The sequence below is a fragment of the Mustela erminea genome, chromosome 19 (assembly GCF_009829155.1).
Source record: "Mustela erminea isolate mMusErm1 chromosome 19, mMusErm1.Pri, whole genome shotgun sequence".
Lineage (NCBI taxonomy): Eukaryota > Metazoa > Chordata > Mammalia > Carnivora > Mustelidae > Mustela > Mustela erminea.
The window spans coordinates 55,883,441-55,902,843 of record NC_045632.1 but is presented as its reverse complement, the minus strand read 5'-3'; the positions used below and the strand labels follow the sequence as shown (position 1 = coordinate 55,902,843).

General features: G+C 48.2%; 1 protein-coding gene across 2 annotated transcripts in view; it reads right to left on the bottom strand.

Moving 5' to 3' along the window:
• CDH13 (cadherin 13) overlaps positions 1–19,403 on the bottom strand; it is a 1,398,954-nt gene that overhangs the window by 225,008 nt on the left and 1,154,543 nt on the right. For both annotated transcript variants that reach the window (XM_032325075.1, XM_032325076.1), the window contains one exon: positions 3,140–3,318. In XM_032325075.1, the coding sequence (XP_032180966.1) occupies positions 3,140–3,318 (179 nt within the window). The remainder of the gene's footprint in view (positions 1–3,139; positions 3,319–19,403) is intronic.

Genomic DNA, 19,403 nt, shown 5'->3' with positions numbered 1-19,403 from the left:
CGTCCACTCCCAACCAGTTGGGGCCAACGGGAGCGCCCCATTTGTATAACCTCAGGGGCCCCGGCTCTAGGAGGAGTCAACCCACTTGTTTACACCCACAGTATTCAACACGCAAACACGCTGTTTGAGATCCCGGCCCAAAGACACGGTCACGGAACGACAATGGGTTTGAATCCTATCGAGGTTTGCCGGGGGCCCCAGTGGGCCACTGTCTGAAAAGTAAACGGTGCGATCCCATTTTCAACGGCGGCTCAGATGGTCTGGAAGGAGCCTAAAAACCAAACCCAGGATAAGATGTCTACTCTGTAGCTCTCTGGAAATACTGACCAACGATTCCTCAAGCCTGCGGTGGGGGCCCGTCCTGGGCACGTGATCGCAGGACGGGCAGTGAGATGAGAAATGCGGCGTGCCAGGTCTGTCCCTTTATGGATGGGGAACGCGGAGACACGTTTCGCCCTTTCAGCAAACTTGCCGAAGAGGAGCTTACCGCAGCACGAGTCAGTCGACAAGGCTTGTCTACGTTCAGGGACGTTTCCTTCCTTCAGATCGCACCAATGTTGCCTCAGTCAGCAGTGAACTCTGGAAACCCTCACAGAAAAGCGATACCCTTCCTTCATTTTCATTGATTTTCCAATTTTGGTTAAATTGTGTTTATCGTTTTTGGGGGGAGCCGTTGGTACGCTGTGGCCAGAAATGCTTAATTCAACTCCCATCATTACATACTTAGTGCGAGTTAACAAAAACCCAAATGAGGAGATCATGCACTTAAAACACATCAGTCCCCCAAATAAACCTTAAAAATGGAATAAACCATTATATTATCACTTCAGTTTATAAATAGAGACCTACAAAAAGTATCTGTTAGTAGGAAGAGAAGCCAAGCCAGAGAAGTGACCGCATTTCGTCTCCGCCTTATAAAAATTTGCATGTGTGCCTCTGGGAGAATTAGGAAAGCTGCTGTGTGTGTGCGTGTGTGCCTCAGTGCGTGTGTGTGTATGTGTGTGTGTGTTCACACGTGTGACTTCCCACCTCTGATTCACATGTGTGAACACACACACAGGGAAAATCAGAGGTGGGAAGTCATTCCTTGCCTCCGAAGGAGATAATACAGCATCGAGTGATCGTAAACACAGGGCTGGCCGGAAAGAGTATTCAACACGACATGGAGGAAGTAGACTCGGTGTGTTTCTTTTTTCCCAGCTTTCCTATTTTTAGCCAGCCACAATCACATTTTCCAAGTGACAACCACGGTTTCGATGCAGAGCTCATTCCCTTCTTCCCTTCCAGAAATCCCCACTCCTAGCTACGGATTCCCACTCCTGGAGTGCAGAATCTCAGTGTCCTTTCCAACTCGTCCTTGCCTGTATCCCCAAAAACATACAACAAAGAGTTTCGGGAGTGCTCCAAGGGTGTTAGTAGGCAGTGGGGCTCCAGACATGCAAAGGACCATAGTCTTTACTCTCCTTAGGTGTATAGTTGAGGCCAATGTCGCCCACCAGAACTTTCTGTGATGGTGACGATATTCTGTCTGTCCTGGATGATACAGGTTTACGTTTTCATATAAATGAGTGTAAATTAAAATGTAAATAACTGCCCGTGACCAGTGGCTGCTGTGTTGGGCAGCACACTTCTAGACCCAGAGGAAGAGGAAGGGGATATTCTTCAAGAAGACAAGTGGCGGCTTAAAGGAGCACATGCGTATGATGGCTGCAGTAAGGGCAGTCAGAGGGTGGGGGACACCAAGGCAGGGAAGGCTCAGGTCTTAGGAAGACTCTTCTTTTCTTTTCTTTCTTTCTTCTTCTTCTTCTTTTTTTTTTAGAGGGAGAGAGAGCAAGTGGGGAGGGGCAGAGGGAGAAGAAAAGAGAGACTCTCGAGCCGATGCCACACCCATTTAGAGCCCAATGCGGGACTTGATCTCATGACCCTGAGATCATGACCTGAGCCGAAATCAAGAGTTGGACGCTGAGCTGACTGAGCCACCCAGGCTGCCTCCTCAGGGGCAGTGGCTCTAACCCAGATTCTTGTGAGAAGCGGCAGCGTGGAAAACCAGAAAGGAGAGGAGAAGGCACTTCTGACCCAGGGATTTGTTTAATCAAAGACATGAGGGGAGAAGGCAAGGGAGCCCAGTAGGGAAACCCAGCGGTCACCATGGCGCAGGTGGTGCTCGCAGGTCAAGGGTGACAGCAGGGGTCATGTCTGTGGGATGATGTCATGCTGGGAACCAAGAGTGCCAGGACAGGAGCAGATCTGGGGTGGGTACACTGGGTTTGAAGAGCCAAGAGTTTCTTCTATTGAGCCCTGTGGGGAGCTGCCAAGTGGGATCTGGAACTCAGGAGAAGGGCCAGGGTCAGGGGGCCCAGTCTGGGGGGGCGTAAGTGGGGCAGGAGTGCATGCCCCACATACATGGGACTGTGACCACCAGCTCCAAGTGACTGTCACATCTCACATGACTGACTGTCCACACATGGAAACTGGGCCTAAAATTTCCAAAATTTGTGATTTTCAGGGGGCTAGAAGTTGGAATTAAAAAAAAAAATAAATATGAAATCTGAATATTTTGACAGGGCAACTGATAGGCAAGCTTGAAAGTACCCTAGGCAAAAAGAAAGAGCAAGTGTGCCGACGGGCGGAGGTCCCTGGGCCAGCCTGAGGCTGAAGCAGGAGAGGCTCCAGGGGAAACACCGGCTCACACCGGCTCACACCGCAGAGGGTTTGGCAAAGAAGAGAAGTCGAAGCCACCTGAATCAGAGATCTTGGACAAAGCCACCTCCCTCTGATCTGCCCCTCCCCTACCTCCCTGCCGGCTTGTCCCTCCTTCCTTCGACCCCTCCCCACTCCGTCTGGCAGACGGGTAAGGAGACATAGACGCCCCATCACATGGGCGCAGGAATAAGGGTTTGGTGAGGAAACAGAGGCACCAGGTCGAATAAATACAAATAATTCCTAAGGATGTGGCCATTTAGAGTGCATGTTTTGGGGGTTCACATTTCCCTTTATAGATGTCCCTACCCAACTCTGTGTAAAGTCCTCATGTCCACCCCTCCATATAAAGTGCCTTTGCCCGAAGTCCCACATCTTCCCTCCTATGAAAGCCGCGCTCGATTCTCGTGAGAAACAAGATGTATGCCTTTCAGCTCACCTCCCGGTCCAGCAAGGCAGGTGACACGACGGTGACAATGTCGCCTTTTTCAGGATCGATGTAGAACATGTTTGGAGACGGCTTGTCAGGCGTCTGCTGTCGGATATTGTACCGTAGGAGGGCATTATCTGTGGCCGGGTCGTCCGCATCAAAGGCTGTCATCCGCATCACCGTGGTCCCTGAGGGGACAGGACAGAGGGCAGAAGATGGTCACTCGGGGGACAGTGATAAGCAGGGATGCCCCCAGTCACTTTCCACATTAAAAAGGAAAGCATCTCCACAGCCCTGTTCTAGTTTTGCTTTTCTTTCGCTCTCCCTCCCACTCCGTCATGTTAAAAGACCTGAAATAAAGAAATCTTTGCTGCTCAGCAGATTGACAGCTTAATTTTTCCTTCTGCTGATACACTGTTTATTTGCCTGCACTTTCATTCAATTGTGCATGTGGCGGCATGACAATGGCCTTTATCTTAAAAACTCTTATTGAATGCCTACTACATGTGGGGCCAGGGCCCAGGGATGAAGACACAGAGGGGAGCTAAGGCATTCTCTGGTGTTCAGCAGATTAGAGGCAGCATCTAAAAAATAATAAACCATTACAAGTGCATTGAGAGAGAGCATTACGAAGACAGAGGAGAACCACCTCATCTCAGCTGGGCTTCAGGAAAGGTCCCTGGTGCAGACATCCAGCGGGTGAGGAGGTGTGAGCAAGGTGAAGGAGAGGGTCCTCCACAGGAAAAGATGTTCCAGTGAAAGGGAACATGAACCTATAGTCTTTGAGCCCCCACTGTGTGACAGAGACACTGTTGTAGGCACTTAAGTTACAAAGACGATATAGAAATGAAAGTGATGGGGACTACTTGATTACAGCAACGGTTGATAAGGATGTCAGATACTGGGTCTTGCTCACACCCAGCTGATGGAATGAAGAACTGGCGTCAGCCACTTTTGGGGACAAGTGAGCACAGCTAGTAAAACAAACAAAAAAACCCAAAAAAAACAAAAAACAAATACAGCCACCCATTTGGCATCTACCATCAGGAAACCCTTGCATGTGTCAACGACAGATTCTCACCAGGATGTTCCTTGTAGGATTATCCATCACGGTGAAAGATACGGAAACAATCTAACTGTCCAAATAACAGGGGAATTGCTAAAATGATGGGATTCCCCATGCTATGAGAAATTTGGCAGCCGTCTGAAAGAGGTTGTAGGTCTCATGGGTTCTAGCATGGAAGGCTGTCCAAGATAGAGTATTACGTGACATTATCAGGTTGAAGAATGTTATCCGTAGCATGGCATCATTTTTGTGAACCTGCTTGCACACAGAAAATGCCACAATACTCTATACATATATTTTGTAGATACGGTTTATGTCTATAAAAACATAGCAGGTCTATGAAAATGAATTTCAGATTGGTTACAGCTGTGTAGGGGAGCAAATCTTGCCACCCCAAGATATGCCTCTTTGACATGTTGATTATTCTAAGCTGGTTATTTTTAAGAAAACTGCAGACACAAAGAGAAGGTCTGAAAATCAAGTGGAATTTACCCCTTTTGTGAGGAACATTTACATGCATAAGGGAAATCTCCATTTGTGAGGTTATCTCCCTCACTGTATCAGTAAGAGGAGGGGGACTCTAAATGTCTAGAAACTGTTATCAGTAGAAAAGGCAGGATTTAAATCTGCATAACAACACTACCTTGTTGCCTGTACTTTTCCTGGTCACCTTCCACCACTGATCTCCACCCCATCTTTGGCTGAAGATGGTATTTAGGGTATTTAGGCTTTAGCCCTTTCAGGAAATTACTCTATTTGCCTGGGTCTCTCCATGTGTATAGGAGGTATACAGGTTGTTAAACTTCTGTTTGAATTTGTCCTGAAAAATCAAATAGATCTCATGTCAACTGGATTCTCAGATGAGCCAGAAGAACCTTGAAGGGCAGAGGACCAATTTTTCTTCCCCAGTAGTGTTTATATCTGGGTAAGAACAAAGGGGATTGGAATTAAGGATGGTGAGGAGAAGGGAAGACTTTGGCCTAATCAATACTGTTCTGATCATTTTTTCAAGGAGGATGAATTGCTTCTGTGATTAAATATTTAATACAAGAAGATCATAATTATAAATACTGTTAATCTAAAAAAAAAAATAGCCAGTTATCCAACGAGCAAAATGGGTATTTGGGAATAGCAGAGAATTGCAATCGAGGACCTACAAACGACCACAAAGCCCTAGGCAAGTCCAACAAAAAAAGGAGAGTGGTGTTATTTTATCAAGGAGGAAGAGTTTGGGGCGGGGGATTGTTTTGAAGGAAGGTCCACTAGAGAAAAGCAAGAGTTCAAAGTGATGACAGTGTCTCATTGGGTGAGCTGTAAGGGTGGTTGATTTCTTGTACTAGATCTGATGTACATCCTTCCCTGTTGGGACCTGTAACTGATGATTCTATCTTGTTGATGATTCTTCTGATGGGTCTGTAATTGACAATTCTCCCTGTAATTGACATGGAGTGGTTCACTCCCTTTTTCAACCTTCCCCTTGCTGGCCTCCCTGCTCCACTTTCGTAAGGCTCCCTGTATTGATTTCACAAACCCAACAGAAGCATGGGCTAGAGCAGAATCAAGCACATTTGCCTCCTGGACTTGACAATTGTGAGCCATTGTATTTGGCTCAGAGCAACCTGCCCAACTATGATTTTTCATTGTAGTTTACTCTTCTAAGAATATAGGGCCCCATCTGTCATTCTGACCCCTTCTGGACCCACAAAGTGTGAACTAATGGGTAAGAGATAAAAGTGATACAATCCTATAGTTCCCAGCAGAAATATTCACATGCAGAAAATATTGAAACTTGAAACAAAAAATTCATCTGGCTCAGATGCCATCTTGGTATTCCTTTCCTGTCTGTAACAGTGCTTCTCAGACCATCAAAGGCACTTTACTTTTTCCTTCAATTGGAATCAGATCATCAGCCATTAGGTCTGATTGATCAGACAAACAAGGGGATCAGACCACCATAAGCCTGGATGGATTTCTAAAGCAGTCTCAGTATTGCCATAAGGCCAGAGGCATCAGGCACGTTTTCTATTTTACCATGTTTCTTTGCCTTTCTTTATTCCTTTGTGAATTGTCATAAGGCAAACCTGGGGGTCAAGGGTGAGCATAGATAACGCTTGGCTTATGCACCCCCTTATCTTGCCCCTTATCTTTGGAAAATATCAGCAAACAATTTGGCACTTTGGTTTCCCATTGAGGCACACAATGGAATCAGGGTCTTTCTTCCACCTGATTATCTAGGCAGCTACTCCCAGGAGTCATAGACGAACAAGCACAATAAAGCATAAAGATGAAGTCCTCATGGCTTGCATGCATGACGGCTTTGCACGCAAAGGATGAGAGGAAGAAAACAAGACCTCTCGGGCTAATGAGTTTTCACTTTTCACCAGGAAAGTCACCGGTGACGTCTTTTATCATTGTTATTGTTGCAGATTTCATAATGTGATAAAACAAAAGGGTATCCTGGAAGATTCTTATGTTTATCCAGAAAATGCTTTTCATTTTAATGCATAGTTCGGGAGGAAATGAACTTGGTCTTATGTGCTGCCTTAGCCCAGATGTGGGTACAGAAGAGGATTTCCAAGGCCCGCCTCCATGGAGATGAATGGTGCCAAAGTCATGTAAATAGGTCTGTAACATTAAAGAAAACAACTCTGGGGTAACGTTGAGGTTCAAGTCTTGCTGTATGAACATGGGTAAGTTACTCAGTCCTACCTAAGACTTGGTTTTCCCAACTGCAACAAGAGGATATTAGTAACACTTTCGTCTTTGGTCTCTGTAAGGGTTTCATGGGATACTGAATAAAAGAACTTGGTGCAATGCCCGTACATTAGGGTTTGAGGAAGATCCCTTTTCTTATCAAACCTGCTCTAGATTCTAAGCCGTCATGAGAGTGCCAGTGATGGCCTCAGACAACGGAGCTGTCCACAGAACCTGGTACTGGCTGCAGCAGGGTGAGCCCAGGAGCTGATCACCTCTGAGTTGCTCTGCCTTACCCTCTCTTTTCCACCTTGCCCATGGCCTTAGTTTGCAGATAGGAGCTTCCATTGTGGGGATCACAACTCTATGCTAACATATACACATGCGTGTACGCACACGCACACATGCATACATGTTCTGTAGGCTACGCGGCCTCTCCGAGTGATACTCTACCATTTTCCTTTACGGTCAAGGTTCTATCCTGCGTCCCAGTCCGTCTACTGGGCCCAACACCCTGCTCTTGCCAGCCCCTCCCCTGGGGGGCTGGATCATGATTTTCATACTTCTTGACTCTGCAGGGATTGGATAAACTTCCTATACCAGCATTTCCTAAACTGTATCCAAGGAACCCTGGTTCCATGGGCTCAGCAGGGAAATGGACTCGGGAAATACACAATAACGACAAGTCAAGCAAGTTTCTATCCTGGAGGACTTGTTAGTGTCCTTAGTAAGCAAATGCATCTTGTAAATCTCCAAGAGAGAATAGCATTGGCAGCATTTCCCTAACTTCTCTGTCGACAGAACTTTTTCATTCTATGAACATCTTTACAGACTATGGAGGGTACAGACTGTGTTTTGCCCGTCTTTCAAAGCCCAGCGTCTGACATGGGGGAGGTCCTTTATCAATGCTGAGTAGCCTTACAATTTGTCTTCTTTGGCGTTGACCAGAAACCGTGACGAGCTTGTTACTAGGAAGAGTGGACAACATCGCCTGGGCATTTTTCACAACTGGGCATGCTTCACTACCACCTCTAAACATATTTTTTGCTCCTTGGGGGCCCCTATTGGAATTGGATTCAGCAGGCTGACATTCAGCAGACAGTCACCAGGACAGCTGTTCCCGTGCCCTGGTGGCACCTGTGCCCTACCCTGTGCCCGAGCCCACACCCTGATCTCAGAAGAAGGGCTCACTCATTTCCATCAGCCAGTGGCTTCTCCATTCACGCTTGTCTTTTGCCAACATGTACTGCCCGATGGCAGAGAAAAGATAATTATATGATGGAAACACGTGTGGGTCCCCTGAAATACATTTCTGCCTTTCCCCCCATCACAATATTCTCCTGAGTGTCAAAATAAATGATAACCACCCTGTCACTCCCAGATGAACTAGGAACGGCCCCTCCAAAGCAAATAAAAGAATTACAGGCTGCGAGTTCAGAGTCTCAAGCAGGGCTGTCATTTTCCTTGGTTGAAGGACATGGTCACTGACATGACAGGCTGATAAACAGTTATGATTGTTTTGTCTGGGTAAGATGGCCCCTTCCTCTTGACTGCATTCACCTGATTAGAGAAAGTGTCGCCTGCTGTTATAACCTGAAGGGCTGGCGTCGGAAGCTTGGCTTCCCTGTGGCTTCAAGAACAGCCACACCCATAGGGAATGGAGAGCAGATCCCAAGGTGAGGGGCTGCTTATAATCTCAATGAAAGGTCAACCAGCCTCAGGTGTGGGGGGCTCTAAATTGCGGCATACCCCGGGCTAACAGGCAACAGAATTATTCTATTCTGGAAATTTCTTTGACCTCATCCCCAAACATCATCTTCACAGGATCAAAATTGTTAGACCTCTTTTTTAAAAACCGTATTCCCATACTGAGAGTTGGACATTCAGATCCGTACTTGGCTTCAGGCTGACTGATTTATTTTCCTTCTTTCCTCCTTCCTTTCTTTCTCTTTCTCTCTTTCTTTCTTTCCTTCCTTGAGATTTTATTTATTTATTTATTTGACACACAGAGAGACACAGCGAGAGAGGGAACACAAGCAGGGGAAGCAGGAGAGGGAGAAGCAGGCTCCCCACTGAGCAAGGAGCCTGATGCGGGACTCGATTCCAGGACCCTGGGATCACGATCTGAGCTGAAGGCAGATGCTTAACGACTGAGCCACCCAGGCGCCCCTGGCCCCAGAGTTCTGATAGCATGGTTGGGGCCACTGCATGCTTTCCAGGGAGATGTGTAATACAAAACCCAAGGTGATCCGAGATGGCAGACATCACCAAGGGAGTCCCCTAGATGTGACAAAATGTCACATCGTTGACAAAGCCTGCAAATCATAAGAGTAAGTGGTATATTCAGACACTGCGTGGGACCAAGGGCGTTCTAGGACTGTCCTGGGCAAACCAGAGGAGCTTGTCACCCACACGCCAAGTCGGCTTGCAGACACAGACACATCTGGCCACGAGTGTCGGAGTACGCATGTGACAGGCGTCGCCAAATGTGACTTTAGTGAGGCAAGCCACGGCGCCCATCCCGCTCACCCTGCCACACCACTCTGGGATTGCTTCCCGACCACGCAGGGGTACACAGCCCCTCTGTCCCCTCCAGCCCTTAAAGGTGAAGCGAAAGAAGGAGGCGTGCAAATACAAAGACGAGCTCAGCACAAGGCGGGGTTTTAAATCCCGGCCTCGCCACTGACCAGCAGGGCCTCCTGGGGCCAGTTCCTTTGTTTCATTGAACCTCAACCCCTCCATTTACGAAACGATCCCCTAGAACGGCCTGTGTGAACATCGAATGTATTAATGCAGCATCTCTCAGCCTTTTTTATTTTTTTTTTAATTTTTATATTTTCTATTACCCAACCCTCCCTTCCGGAGCCTTTTTAGACATTTTCCCCCTACTTGCCACCCCTGCCACCGTTGTCCTGAATATCTAATCACAGACTATGACCCTTTGGAGGGTCACAAACCATTGCAGTATCCAATATTTTTAATGTTCCCCCAAACACCAATTTGCTCCTCCTCGGGGTGATATTGTCCCCACTGAGACTGTACAAATTAATGAATATAAAGTCCGACGCCTGGGTGATGATACATACTCGAGGGGTGTCCAATTTTATCACTATTTTTATTGACTGCCGCAATTTGCAGCTCCGTTCTGGGGGGACCCGCTGCTGTGTGTGCTGGCGATGAGCAAAACCTTGAGGGGCCCAACCACGAACAGGGCAGCGCCTACTCGTTCTAGGACTCACACTCAGCATCTATGAAGCGGGAAGTCATTAAATTCTCCCAAGGAAACAGCTCCTTTCTTCCCTCAGACAATCCTAGGGACTTCAGTTGAGTGCACACAAGCCCGAATCAGCTTCCTCTGGTCTTATCAATGTTTCCACGTACACAAGAATTAATAGGGAAACTGTCCGGTGATTAGTTGACAAAAGATAACCGCAGCAACTTGATAGCTTTCCGGAGGTAGCCCACAGGCTGCGGCGCATGCTTTCCTGAAAAGTCACCCACGTAATGAATCATGAATAGTGTCTTATTTTCCCATTGACCTGCATTAGCATTTCATACCTGCTTTATCTTCATTTGTGGGGGTGTCCGACTGGAAGCTGCTCCTCATAATTCACTTGAAGTTTTTCTGCTTATCTCCCAAGCACTCGCAGGTGCTGTGGGAGAAGGAGGTTGGCTTTCCGCTCGGGGTGTGCAGACTATTAACGAAAGCCCAGCTCAGGGCAGGCAGGTCCCTGAGACCTAAGGCAAAGCCTGGAAGGTGTAGCTTTGTCACTGTTGTTTCTTTGGGTGGGAGGCCCTTCCCTCTGTCCCTCCATTATCTAGGGACTGTCATTCCTCAACAGAGATTCCTCTCACGTTTTGCATATGGCAGTCAGGCTGTGCATTGGATCTAGAAAGTTCTTGAAGATGAGAGTTTTGATGAAGGTGTCAGTGACCTGTGATCTTTCCTCTGACAGCAACCCGATCCCGTCGGCCTTGAGGATGTGACTCTCTGATTCCATTCCCAGAGTGAGGTCAGGGAGCTGGGCCAGGAGGGAGAAGCGCAAATGCCCACCCAAGGCCTACATGGGTAACCTAACATGAGTAAAACGACTTCAAGACAATTGGGAGTGGTGTGGTCTGTGGCTAATTGGAGGGTCCATGTCCTGTTTAAGGGGCAGCTGCCTTTTGGCTTAAAGTAATTGCCACATTTCTCAAATGTGAGTCTGGAGAGGCCAGATCTTTTGATTTTTCAAGAAAAGATGAGAATTGGATTTGCATCGAATCTATCAGAATATTTACACATTGGACACCAGTTAAAATTTTTAAAAATAAAAGATCACTGAGTAAAACAAGAAGGCCAAATAAAACAGGTTATGGCTCACCAGCTTTTAGCTTTTGACCTTGACTGTCAAAAGAGCCACTTATTTTCCCCAAGGACATGAGCTAAATGTTGTTAATGTGTCCGTTGGTGATAAATTACAACTTGAGAAAATGGTGCACCCACTATGAACTCTTCCCTTCTTCCTTCTGTCTCCCTTTTGGAACAGGAAAGTCCTCTCCTGTGGTCCCAGGGCCCAGCAAAACAGGAGGCAGTAGAGACACAATGATATCACATCCCATGATACACATTTCAAGCATTAACTTACTTGATCCTATATGAACCACGGGAGGCATGTTATACACCTGGGTGAGCCTACTGCACAGATGATAAAATCAGGACTGAGAAGGCCACACGGCTAATGAGCTATGAGCTAGGATCTGAACTCTGCTTTGTTAGAGGAACAAGGGCTCCAGCTATGAGTTGCTGTTTAGTACTCACTCTTCCTTTGTTCCTGCTTTTAGCTGGCCATGCTGCTGACTAGCCCAGTACTAGATATCTCAACTTCTCTGGCAGCTAATGTGGCCATGGACTAAGGGTTAGACAATGAGATACAACTACAAGAACTGTGTGTGAGACTCCTTAAAGGCACCTTAACCATAAGATGTGCACTTTGGAACACCTCCTCTTCTCATCTCCTGCTACCTGGAATGTAGACGTGATGACTATAGTCTTAGCAGCTTCTTTGCACCATGAGGTGGCCCTTCAAATAGAAGCTCTGTGATGGGAAGGTAGAGCAGAAAGACAGAAAGGATCTGAATCCCGGATTCTCTGGTGACCATGGAGCTTCCAGGGAAGCCTGGAATGTCTCCCTCCAGCTTCATTTACAAGAGAAAGAAATAAATGAGAGAAAGTCAAATCCCATCTTGTTTAGAGCTTGGGTTTGCTGTCCTGTGCATGCCACAGCTAATCTCTGATAATGGCAGGAAGTAAAGATGGAAGGAAACAGATAAATATGTTTTATTAAATCATATTTCTCTAGAAAGTAAATTTTGTGCTTTGGCCTAGAGCTAGATGACACTGTTCTAGAGAAAAGCATAAACATCCAGGCAGTTCCTCATGTATTTTCAAAATATTGGGACTGGTTTCCACTCATCTCAAATGCCTTGACTCCAGGGACAGCTTTTGAGGGAGAAAGACTGTTCCACTAGTGGTCCCAGGGAATTATATTGCCTTGCATCCACACTCTCGTACGGTCCCTTCCGCACTGACTGTGGGCTTAGCCACGTGACTTCCCGTGGACTGCGGGATGCATGGAAATATACAAGCAGAGACGAGAAAGCACTTCCGCATTGGAACCCATCCTCCTGGAGCCCAGCTGCTGGGAGCCACGGGTCTGGGAGCTAATGCTTGCTGGCCACTAGCCCCAGCAAACCATCAGACGTGCGTGTTGAAGCCACCTTGGATCACCCAGCCCCAGCTCAACTTCCAGATGACAGCTGCTATGTCGACATGGAAAACCTCAGGCAGCACCAACAACAGAACCGTTCCGCTGAACCCACCCCGACTTGCAAAATCACGAGCATCTCTCGAATGCTGGGCTCCGGGGGCCGCCAAGGATGTCACCAAAATCATGCAGTATGTCAACCGCTGAGCATTTCAGGAGGACTCGTGATTTCCCCCCAAGAAGAGCGCAGAATCAAACTGGCATGAGGTGTATACTCCTGACGCAGATTGGAGCTGATGAAGGACCCTCCAGTAGGAAAACAGCCCTGTCCTGACAAATGAGAGCGCCTTGAATTGGAGATAGTTGCTCGTTCCTTGAACGGAAGCCACGAGCGTCTGCGTGCAGCTGTGGGTACCACAGGCTCAGTATGAAAGATGACAGACTTCTCTTCCCAAATTTACCTTACCTCCCCAGAGCTAGCTGGTTCTTTTTTTTTTTTTGAAAGTTCAAATTGACAGTCAAATATGTAATAAGTTATGACAAGTTGAGCAATGGTTGTCTGCCATCTATCTTCAAAGGTTGTTTCTTTTGACACTGATAAAGAGATGGGAACAACAGAACCACCGTGTACTCACTCACGATTTTCATTTTAATTATTTTATTTTAATTTTATTTTATGATTATTTTAGTCCTTTGGTTTCTCCTGATCGCCACTCAATTTTCACGGCACCTTTGCCCTACTTTTCTGGCCAGCTGCTGCTTAATTGCACTGTAGCTGGCCAGATTTTAGGCAAGAAAATGGGTTTTTGAAATGAAAGGTGACACATGCCTGAAAGTGGGGTCCCTCTTCTCAGGATTCACTTTATTGCCTTAATTTCTTCATTTCATCTAGATTTTGAAGGTAATATTTTTCTCAAAACCTTAAAAAAAATTCCATTAAATCTTTTCATCTATTCTTCCTATTGTATGCGGCTCTTTCAGAAGGATACAGGGTACTCGGCCGAATTATCTGATCTTGCCTAAAACACTTCAGAAAAGCAATGTTAAGTGGACACTCTATCCCTCATACTCCAAAGTAATAAATTTTTGTATTGGATTTGCATAAAGTAGCCCAAATTCTCAAATATGAAACTACACGTCTATAAAGCTCTAGGGAAAGAAAAAAAAAAAAGAAAGGAAATCATGTATTTGTTTGTTTAGCCCATTGTAGGGACAGTTCTGCAAGTAATTTTAGTCCTCCTTAGAGTGGTGGTTTTCAAGGTTGGGGGGAGACTTTTATTCTTCAAGGGACAATATCTGGAGACACTTTTGGTTGTGAGAGCGGGGACAGAGTGTGTGATCCCGGCATCCTGTGGGTGAATACCAGTAAAGAAACACATTGCAACTCACAGGACCCCCCAGAACAAGGAATATGCAGCCCCCAGTGCCAAGAGCACCCTGGCTAAGAAACCCCACTTTAGCGTCACGTATGCCACCGGCTCTGAAAGTATCGGCGTTTCTCAAATCTTGCACTGGAACAACGGAAACCTTTATCCCTGGAACTCACTTCTGGATTTGAAGTTCACCAAGTGCAAAGGGAACTGTTTCTTCTCTATTTCCCACTCAGTGGCTCAAATATTAATACCATCGAATAGGCCAATATGCATGGACTGTAATGTCTCAGAACAAGCTCATACTAACATCATCATTTAGTTTTTTGGTTCAGTTTTGTGTAACTCAAAGCATGCACATCGTCAAAGGCACCGGGATAAGGCTTTGTATGTAGTTAGTGTTTGGAAAACATTTGCTGACTGCGTGAACGAATGAACCACGTGCATAAATTGGGGATGGATATTTTCGTCATCGTCTCTCTGCCATCACAGCTTGAGGGATGGATGCAGAGGGACTAGGAAACAGGTAAGTCACGAAAGCCTGAGATATGGAATGCTCGCGCCACGTAGGCGTTTCTAGGTAAATTCACAACAGGGGCCTCTCCCGCTTCTCATTTGTCTCTGTTTTGAGAGCAGAGATGAGGCAGGTTCAGACTCGGCTATGCTAGACCAACCCAACAAACCAGTCTTGACATTTCAATGAACGCATGAGGTTGTTTTCTCCCTTGGGTTTGGACCAACGGGGGCCTCCCTTCAAGGACAGTCCCTTTCCCAGGTGTGATTGATGAACCCGGACCCTTGTTTCTTGCCCCCCTGCCGCCGGGTGGTTTTCCTGAACATGGGAGGACAGAGAGCAGCAGAGCCCTGTGGAGCCCGGTGCTGCCTTGACTTGCTTCAGCCAGAAGTGGCTGCAACCCACTGGTCAGATCTGGTGTCTAAAGGTCAAAGGCAGGGTCGGCTTCCTGGGCGAGGGACCCGTGTAGTAGCCCAGGCTGCCGTGTTCCGAAAGGCCCAGGGCTTGGTCTAAAGCTCTGTGGTCACCTCCTGACCTTCTTTTTAATTGTGCAACAAGGGGCCCTGGATGTTCATTCTATAAGCGATGCCTCCCATTCTGGCCGAGAGCCAGGAACCAGATTGCCGGAGGCCTGGGAAATGTACAGGGGCACCGAGGCTCTCCGTGGGTACCGGGGGGGCATCTCGGTCCGAGATCCCTTCCTGTGCCAGTCAAGCTCCAGTTCAGGGACCTTTGTTTCCATCATTAGTGCTCCAGCTGCCACAGCTCACAGAACGCCTGTCTCCTGTGACAGTCAGAGTCAGAAGCATCACGTAATAGCACAGAAGTCAGACCTGCTCAGGGGACAGCTCCTGCCTCCCCAGGCCCTGGGTCCCGTGCCCTAGGAGACCCTGGCTCCCAGCTCCTGGTTGCTTTAGACCCCAGAAAGCTGTCATTCTTCCCATCTCTGCCTTGAGTTGCTAGACTCGCCTGCCTTCTTCCTCTTTTTAATTAGACACTCTAAGTTTTTCCTTGGAAACCTAGGTCCCATCAGATGTGGGTCCCCACCAGCACGACAGTGAGGGACTAGGGCGTGGGACCCTGCACGGCAACCCTGGCTGTTCACAGGAATCACCTGGGAAGGCAAAAATACTCCTGTTGCCAGAAAGCCACCCTTGGGGAATCGAAATCCGCTGGCCTGGCGTGGGGTCTGGAGAATGAAATCCTGGGAGTGAGTGGGGCCTGACAGATGTAGACCCTGGTTCTCTACTCCCTGGCTATGTGCTCTGGGTGATACGGGCAAGCTCACACAGCCTCCATGTCCTACCTGTAAAATGGGCACACGCCCGCCGCTAGGTGAAGTTGGTCTGCAGCTGCGCGTGACATATGTGGGCCTGATGAGGTGGCCTTTGCAGTCATTCCCCAGAGGGGAGCATCAACGTGCAGACCTACTGTGTGCCTACCAGGCATTCTTATGATAATCCCGCCAGGGTAATTTGCTCACTTCCCTTTTTAAAGAAGAAGAAACAGCTCAGAGAAGTCTGTTCACCTGCTCAAGGTCACTGCAGACCAGCGTCAAAGGGTACTCAGGAGGGCAGTGAGGGACATAGTGATGTCACACCAGTGACGGAGGACTAACCTCCATTACACAGACTGTTTGGCTGCCGCATCATGTAATCCTCCCCATGACTCTGAAGGGTCAGCACTCGCCCTGTTCTGGGGAGAGGGAAGCGGGGGTGGACAGAGGTCATGCGGCGGGCGGGCGGCGGAGCCCGGATGCCTGTTCCTCCTGCTCCCCTCCAGCACGAGGAAAGCACTGTGCAATTACACTGTGCAGGTGGAATAATTAATTTTTAAGGACGCTCCCTGAAGATGGGCTATTGGACACCTTTGCTCTGACCCATTAGAGCTTCTCTGGGGCACCTCCGAGCTACGCCGAGTGCCCAAAGGACAAGCGGGGCCCGCATCCCCGGGGCGGGGCGGGGGGGGAGGGGGGATGGTGCTCAGCAGATGATCGATGACCCCAGCACTGCACCTGTTAGGCAAATCACCTGCCCGAAGTCCCGGGCATGATCAACGAGGGGCTCGGGGAGGTCTGCACGGGGCGGGAGGGCTGGTGATTACCGCAGCTACAAGATCAAAACAAACCCGGAGGGCTGAAATACGGCACGTCTGAGACTGGAAGGTTTGCGTTCGACGGGCAGAAAGTGCCGGCAAATTGCTGGTGGAGCTGTAATGTTGCTGATTTTGCAAACATGTGCTCTTCAACTTGATAAGTAAATACATATCGGGTAACATGGTGATGTTGCAAGCTGTTGTTTTATGGCTGGGAAGTCAGCTGCCTGTGATGGATGCTCGCAATGAAAGTATTTATAAAATAACACGGAATTAGAAGGAGTCACTTTATGAGTCTGGGGAAATGGATCTTTTATGAAGAATAAAACTTGATGAAGGAGCTCTATCAAGGCCACACAGATCTGAAATTAAATGTGCTTGGATTGAGATCTAAGAAGGAGCCCTCTGGACGTGTGGGCTCGCAGCCTGCGGCAGGGGAGGGGAAGCTGCTCCCTGATGGTCATTTCCACTTGGCGTCACGTGGCGCTGGACAGTCATTTGCCCGTCCTTTCTGAAATGCTTCCTGCCTCAACTCTTCCAGACCATCAGGACCCCACTCGGGGAGTACCCTACACATATCAAACTCAATGAAGCCCATCTGATTCACAGAGCCAGACACATAGTAGGCGCTCAGTCAATATTTAGTTATGAAATGAATGGAGAATTGGTTCAATAATGTCCGGCTCACTCTGTATGAATATTTTCTCACTTCATCTGTGTCTTTAAGTTGTTTTCCCCACGTGTGCATTTCAGACTCCTGATGGTGCTGCCTTTCCAGAGTGGAATGTTTTCTTCTTGGAAATAGTCAGGGGGGAAACCAAAGGCATCTGTTCCCAGGCTAAGAGGGCCAAGAAGTACGTAACTCAGGTCTCTCCTGGCTAATAAATGTTCCTATCTGATGGGGTGGTTGGGTGTATGAAATTTGTTAAAAATCTGTAATATTCAGCCTGGGGCTCTGTGTTCTTAGAGACTATCATCGTTATTATAAGATGACGGAGGCATGGCTCAGATAAAAAAGTAGAAGGGAGGGGCTCCTAGGTGGCTCAGTAGGTTAAAGCCTCTGCCTTTGGCTCAGGTCATGATCCCAGGGTCCTGGGATCGAGCCCCACATAGGGCTCTCTGCTCAGCGGGGAGCCTGCTTCCTCCTCTCTCTCTGCCTGCCTCTCTGCCTACTTGTGATCTCTGTCTGTCAAATAAATAAATAAAATATTTTTAAAAAAAAGTAGAAGGGAAGTCCTGGATGAATGCAAGGTTAGTGCGAAAAGGTTCTTTTTTTCTTAATGTACTCTTAGGTTGTATACATAGAGGTAGACTATCAAGTACGAGGAAGGTGATCACCATTTTAATCCAATATGAAATCTTGACAATATTTCCGGGTTGAGACCCCGCACTGGGTGACTTGGAGATCACTTAAACATAGCCCCTCCTTGTAAGTTGCCAAACTGATCTTGGTCTTTCCCTTAGCCTTGCTGAAAGGCTTCCTGTTAGCCGAGGCCCATTTGTAAATTTCCAATCTAGCCCCGCACAGGGGCAGCCAGGAGAGCTGTCTTCCAAAGCCCGAGGTTTCTGATGTCACGAGTAAGGCAGGGCAGAGGGAATGCTGAGCTGGTACAGGGCCACCTGCGTTTCTTGGAGGTTGTCATCAAATGATGATGATCTATGGAGTCATCATCAAATCCCTCTCTGCATCTCTGGCCTCTGTTTTTCCGTCATCACATCTCTTTCCCTGATGCTGGCCTCCTGCTTTGTGGTACACAGAGAGCTGATCGAGGAAGAGGGTACGTGGATGGTGAGTATTCACTAGAGCTAAGGGCCCAGGAGAGCCACGCAGATCCAAAACAGGACATCTTGTACCACCACAGGTGCCTGGTATGGAGCCGAATCACCCAGAGACAGCTGGTGGACAAGTAAAAGAGGATGATGACAATGGCGTGAGTCTAACCTCACCTCCTGGAAAGGCTCTCTTCAAAGCCCACCAGCACATGGGACCTCAGGGCTTGGGGACACCACAGCTGCCCCATCAGTGAGGAAGGTACCCTTCCTCATCTGCACAGTTCAAGAGTCTCCTGACATCCTTTCCAGATGTCAGATAGGATTCCTGAGCATCGGGAACCTGGGGGTGGCGGGACACTGTGGTGCAAGGTGACTTGAGCGGGTCTCCACTGGTCCCAGCTGGGATTCAGGGCAGCGTCGGTCTCCACTGCTTCCTCCCCCATCACCCACCATGAAAGGTCGAACCCCCACCGACATCCCGAGGACCCCTTAGCATCAAAGTCTTCTGAACGTTTCCTTCCGCAGAACAGGCTGCCCGCATACGGAGCACACGGACGTCTTACAGCTCGAGAAACGGCATCCATCAGCCGTTTGCAAACTCTTGCTCCTGCTAGGAGAGCGGGCGCATTCAACGTTTGGACCAACTGGGAATTTCGGGGCTCTCTGTGCAAGCCAAGTCCGCAGCCCCCCACTGTGCCAAGCCCTGCCTTTCACGGTCCTGAACACTCCATTTCTCCTGACTTTAAGCTCGTAAACACACGCTGCCCCAGGGGTGGCCCAGCCCAGGCGGCAGGTACAGCCGTCCCAAGACCCATCTCAGGAGAGAAGAGAAACAGCAGAGGGGCCGTAGAGTCCTACACGGACCAGACACCCCGAGCAACTCCTGTCCCGAAAGGTGCACAGTGAGAAGCCCACCCTGTGGGCACTGGAAGAAAGGAAGCAGCCAGAAGCTGGATGAGAAATCGGGAGCTCATCCTGGGGGAGGATCTGTAGGTGGCGAATGCGACCAGGGACA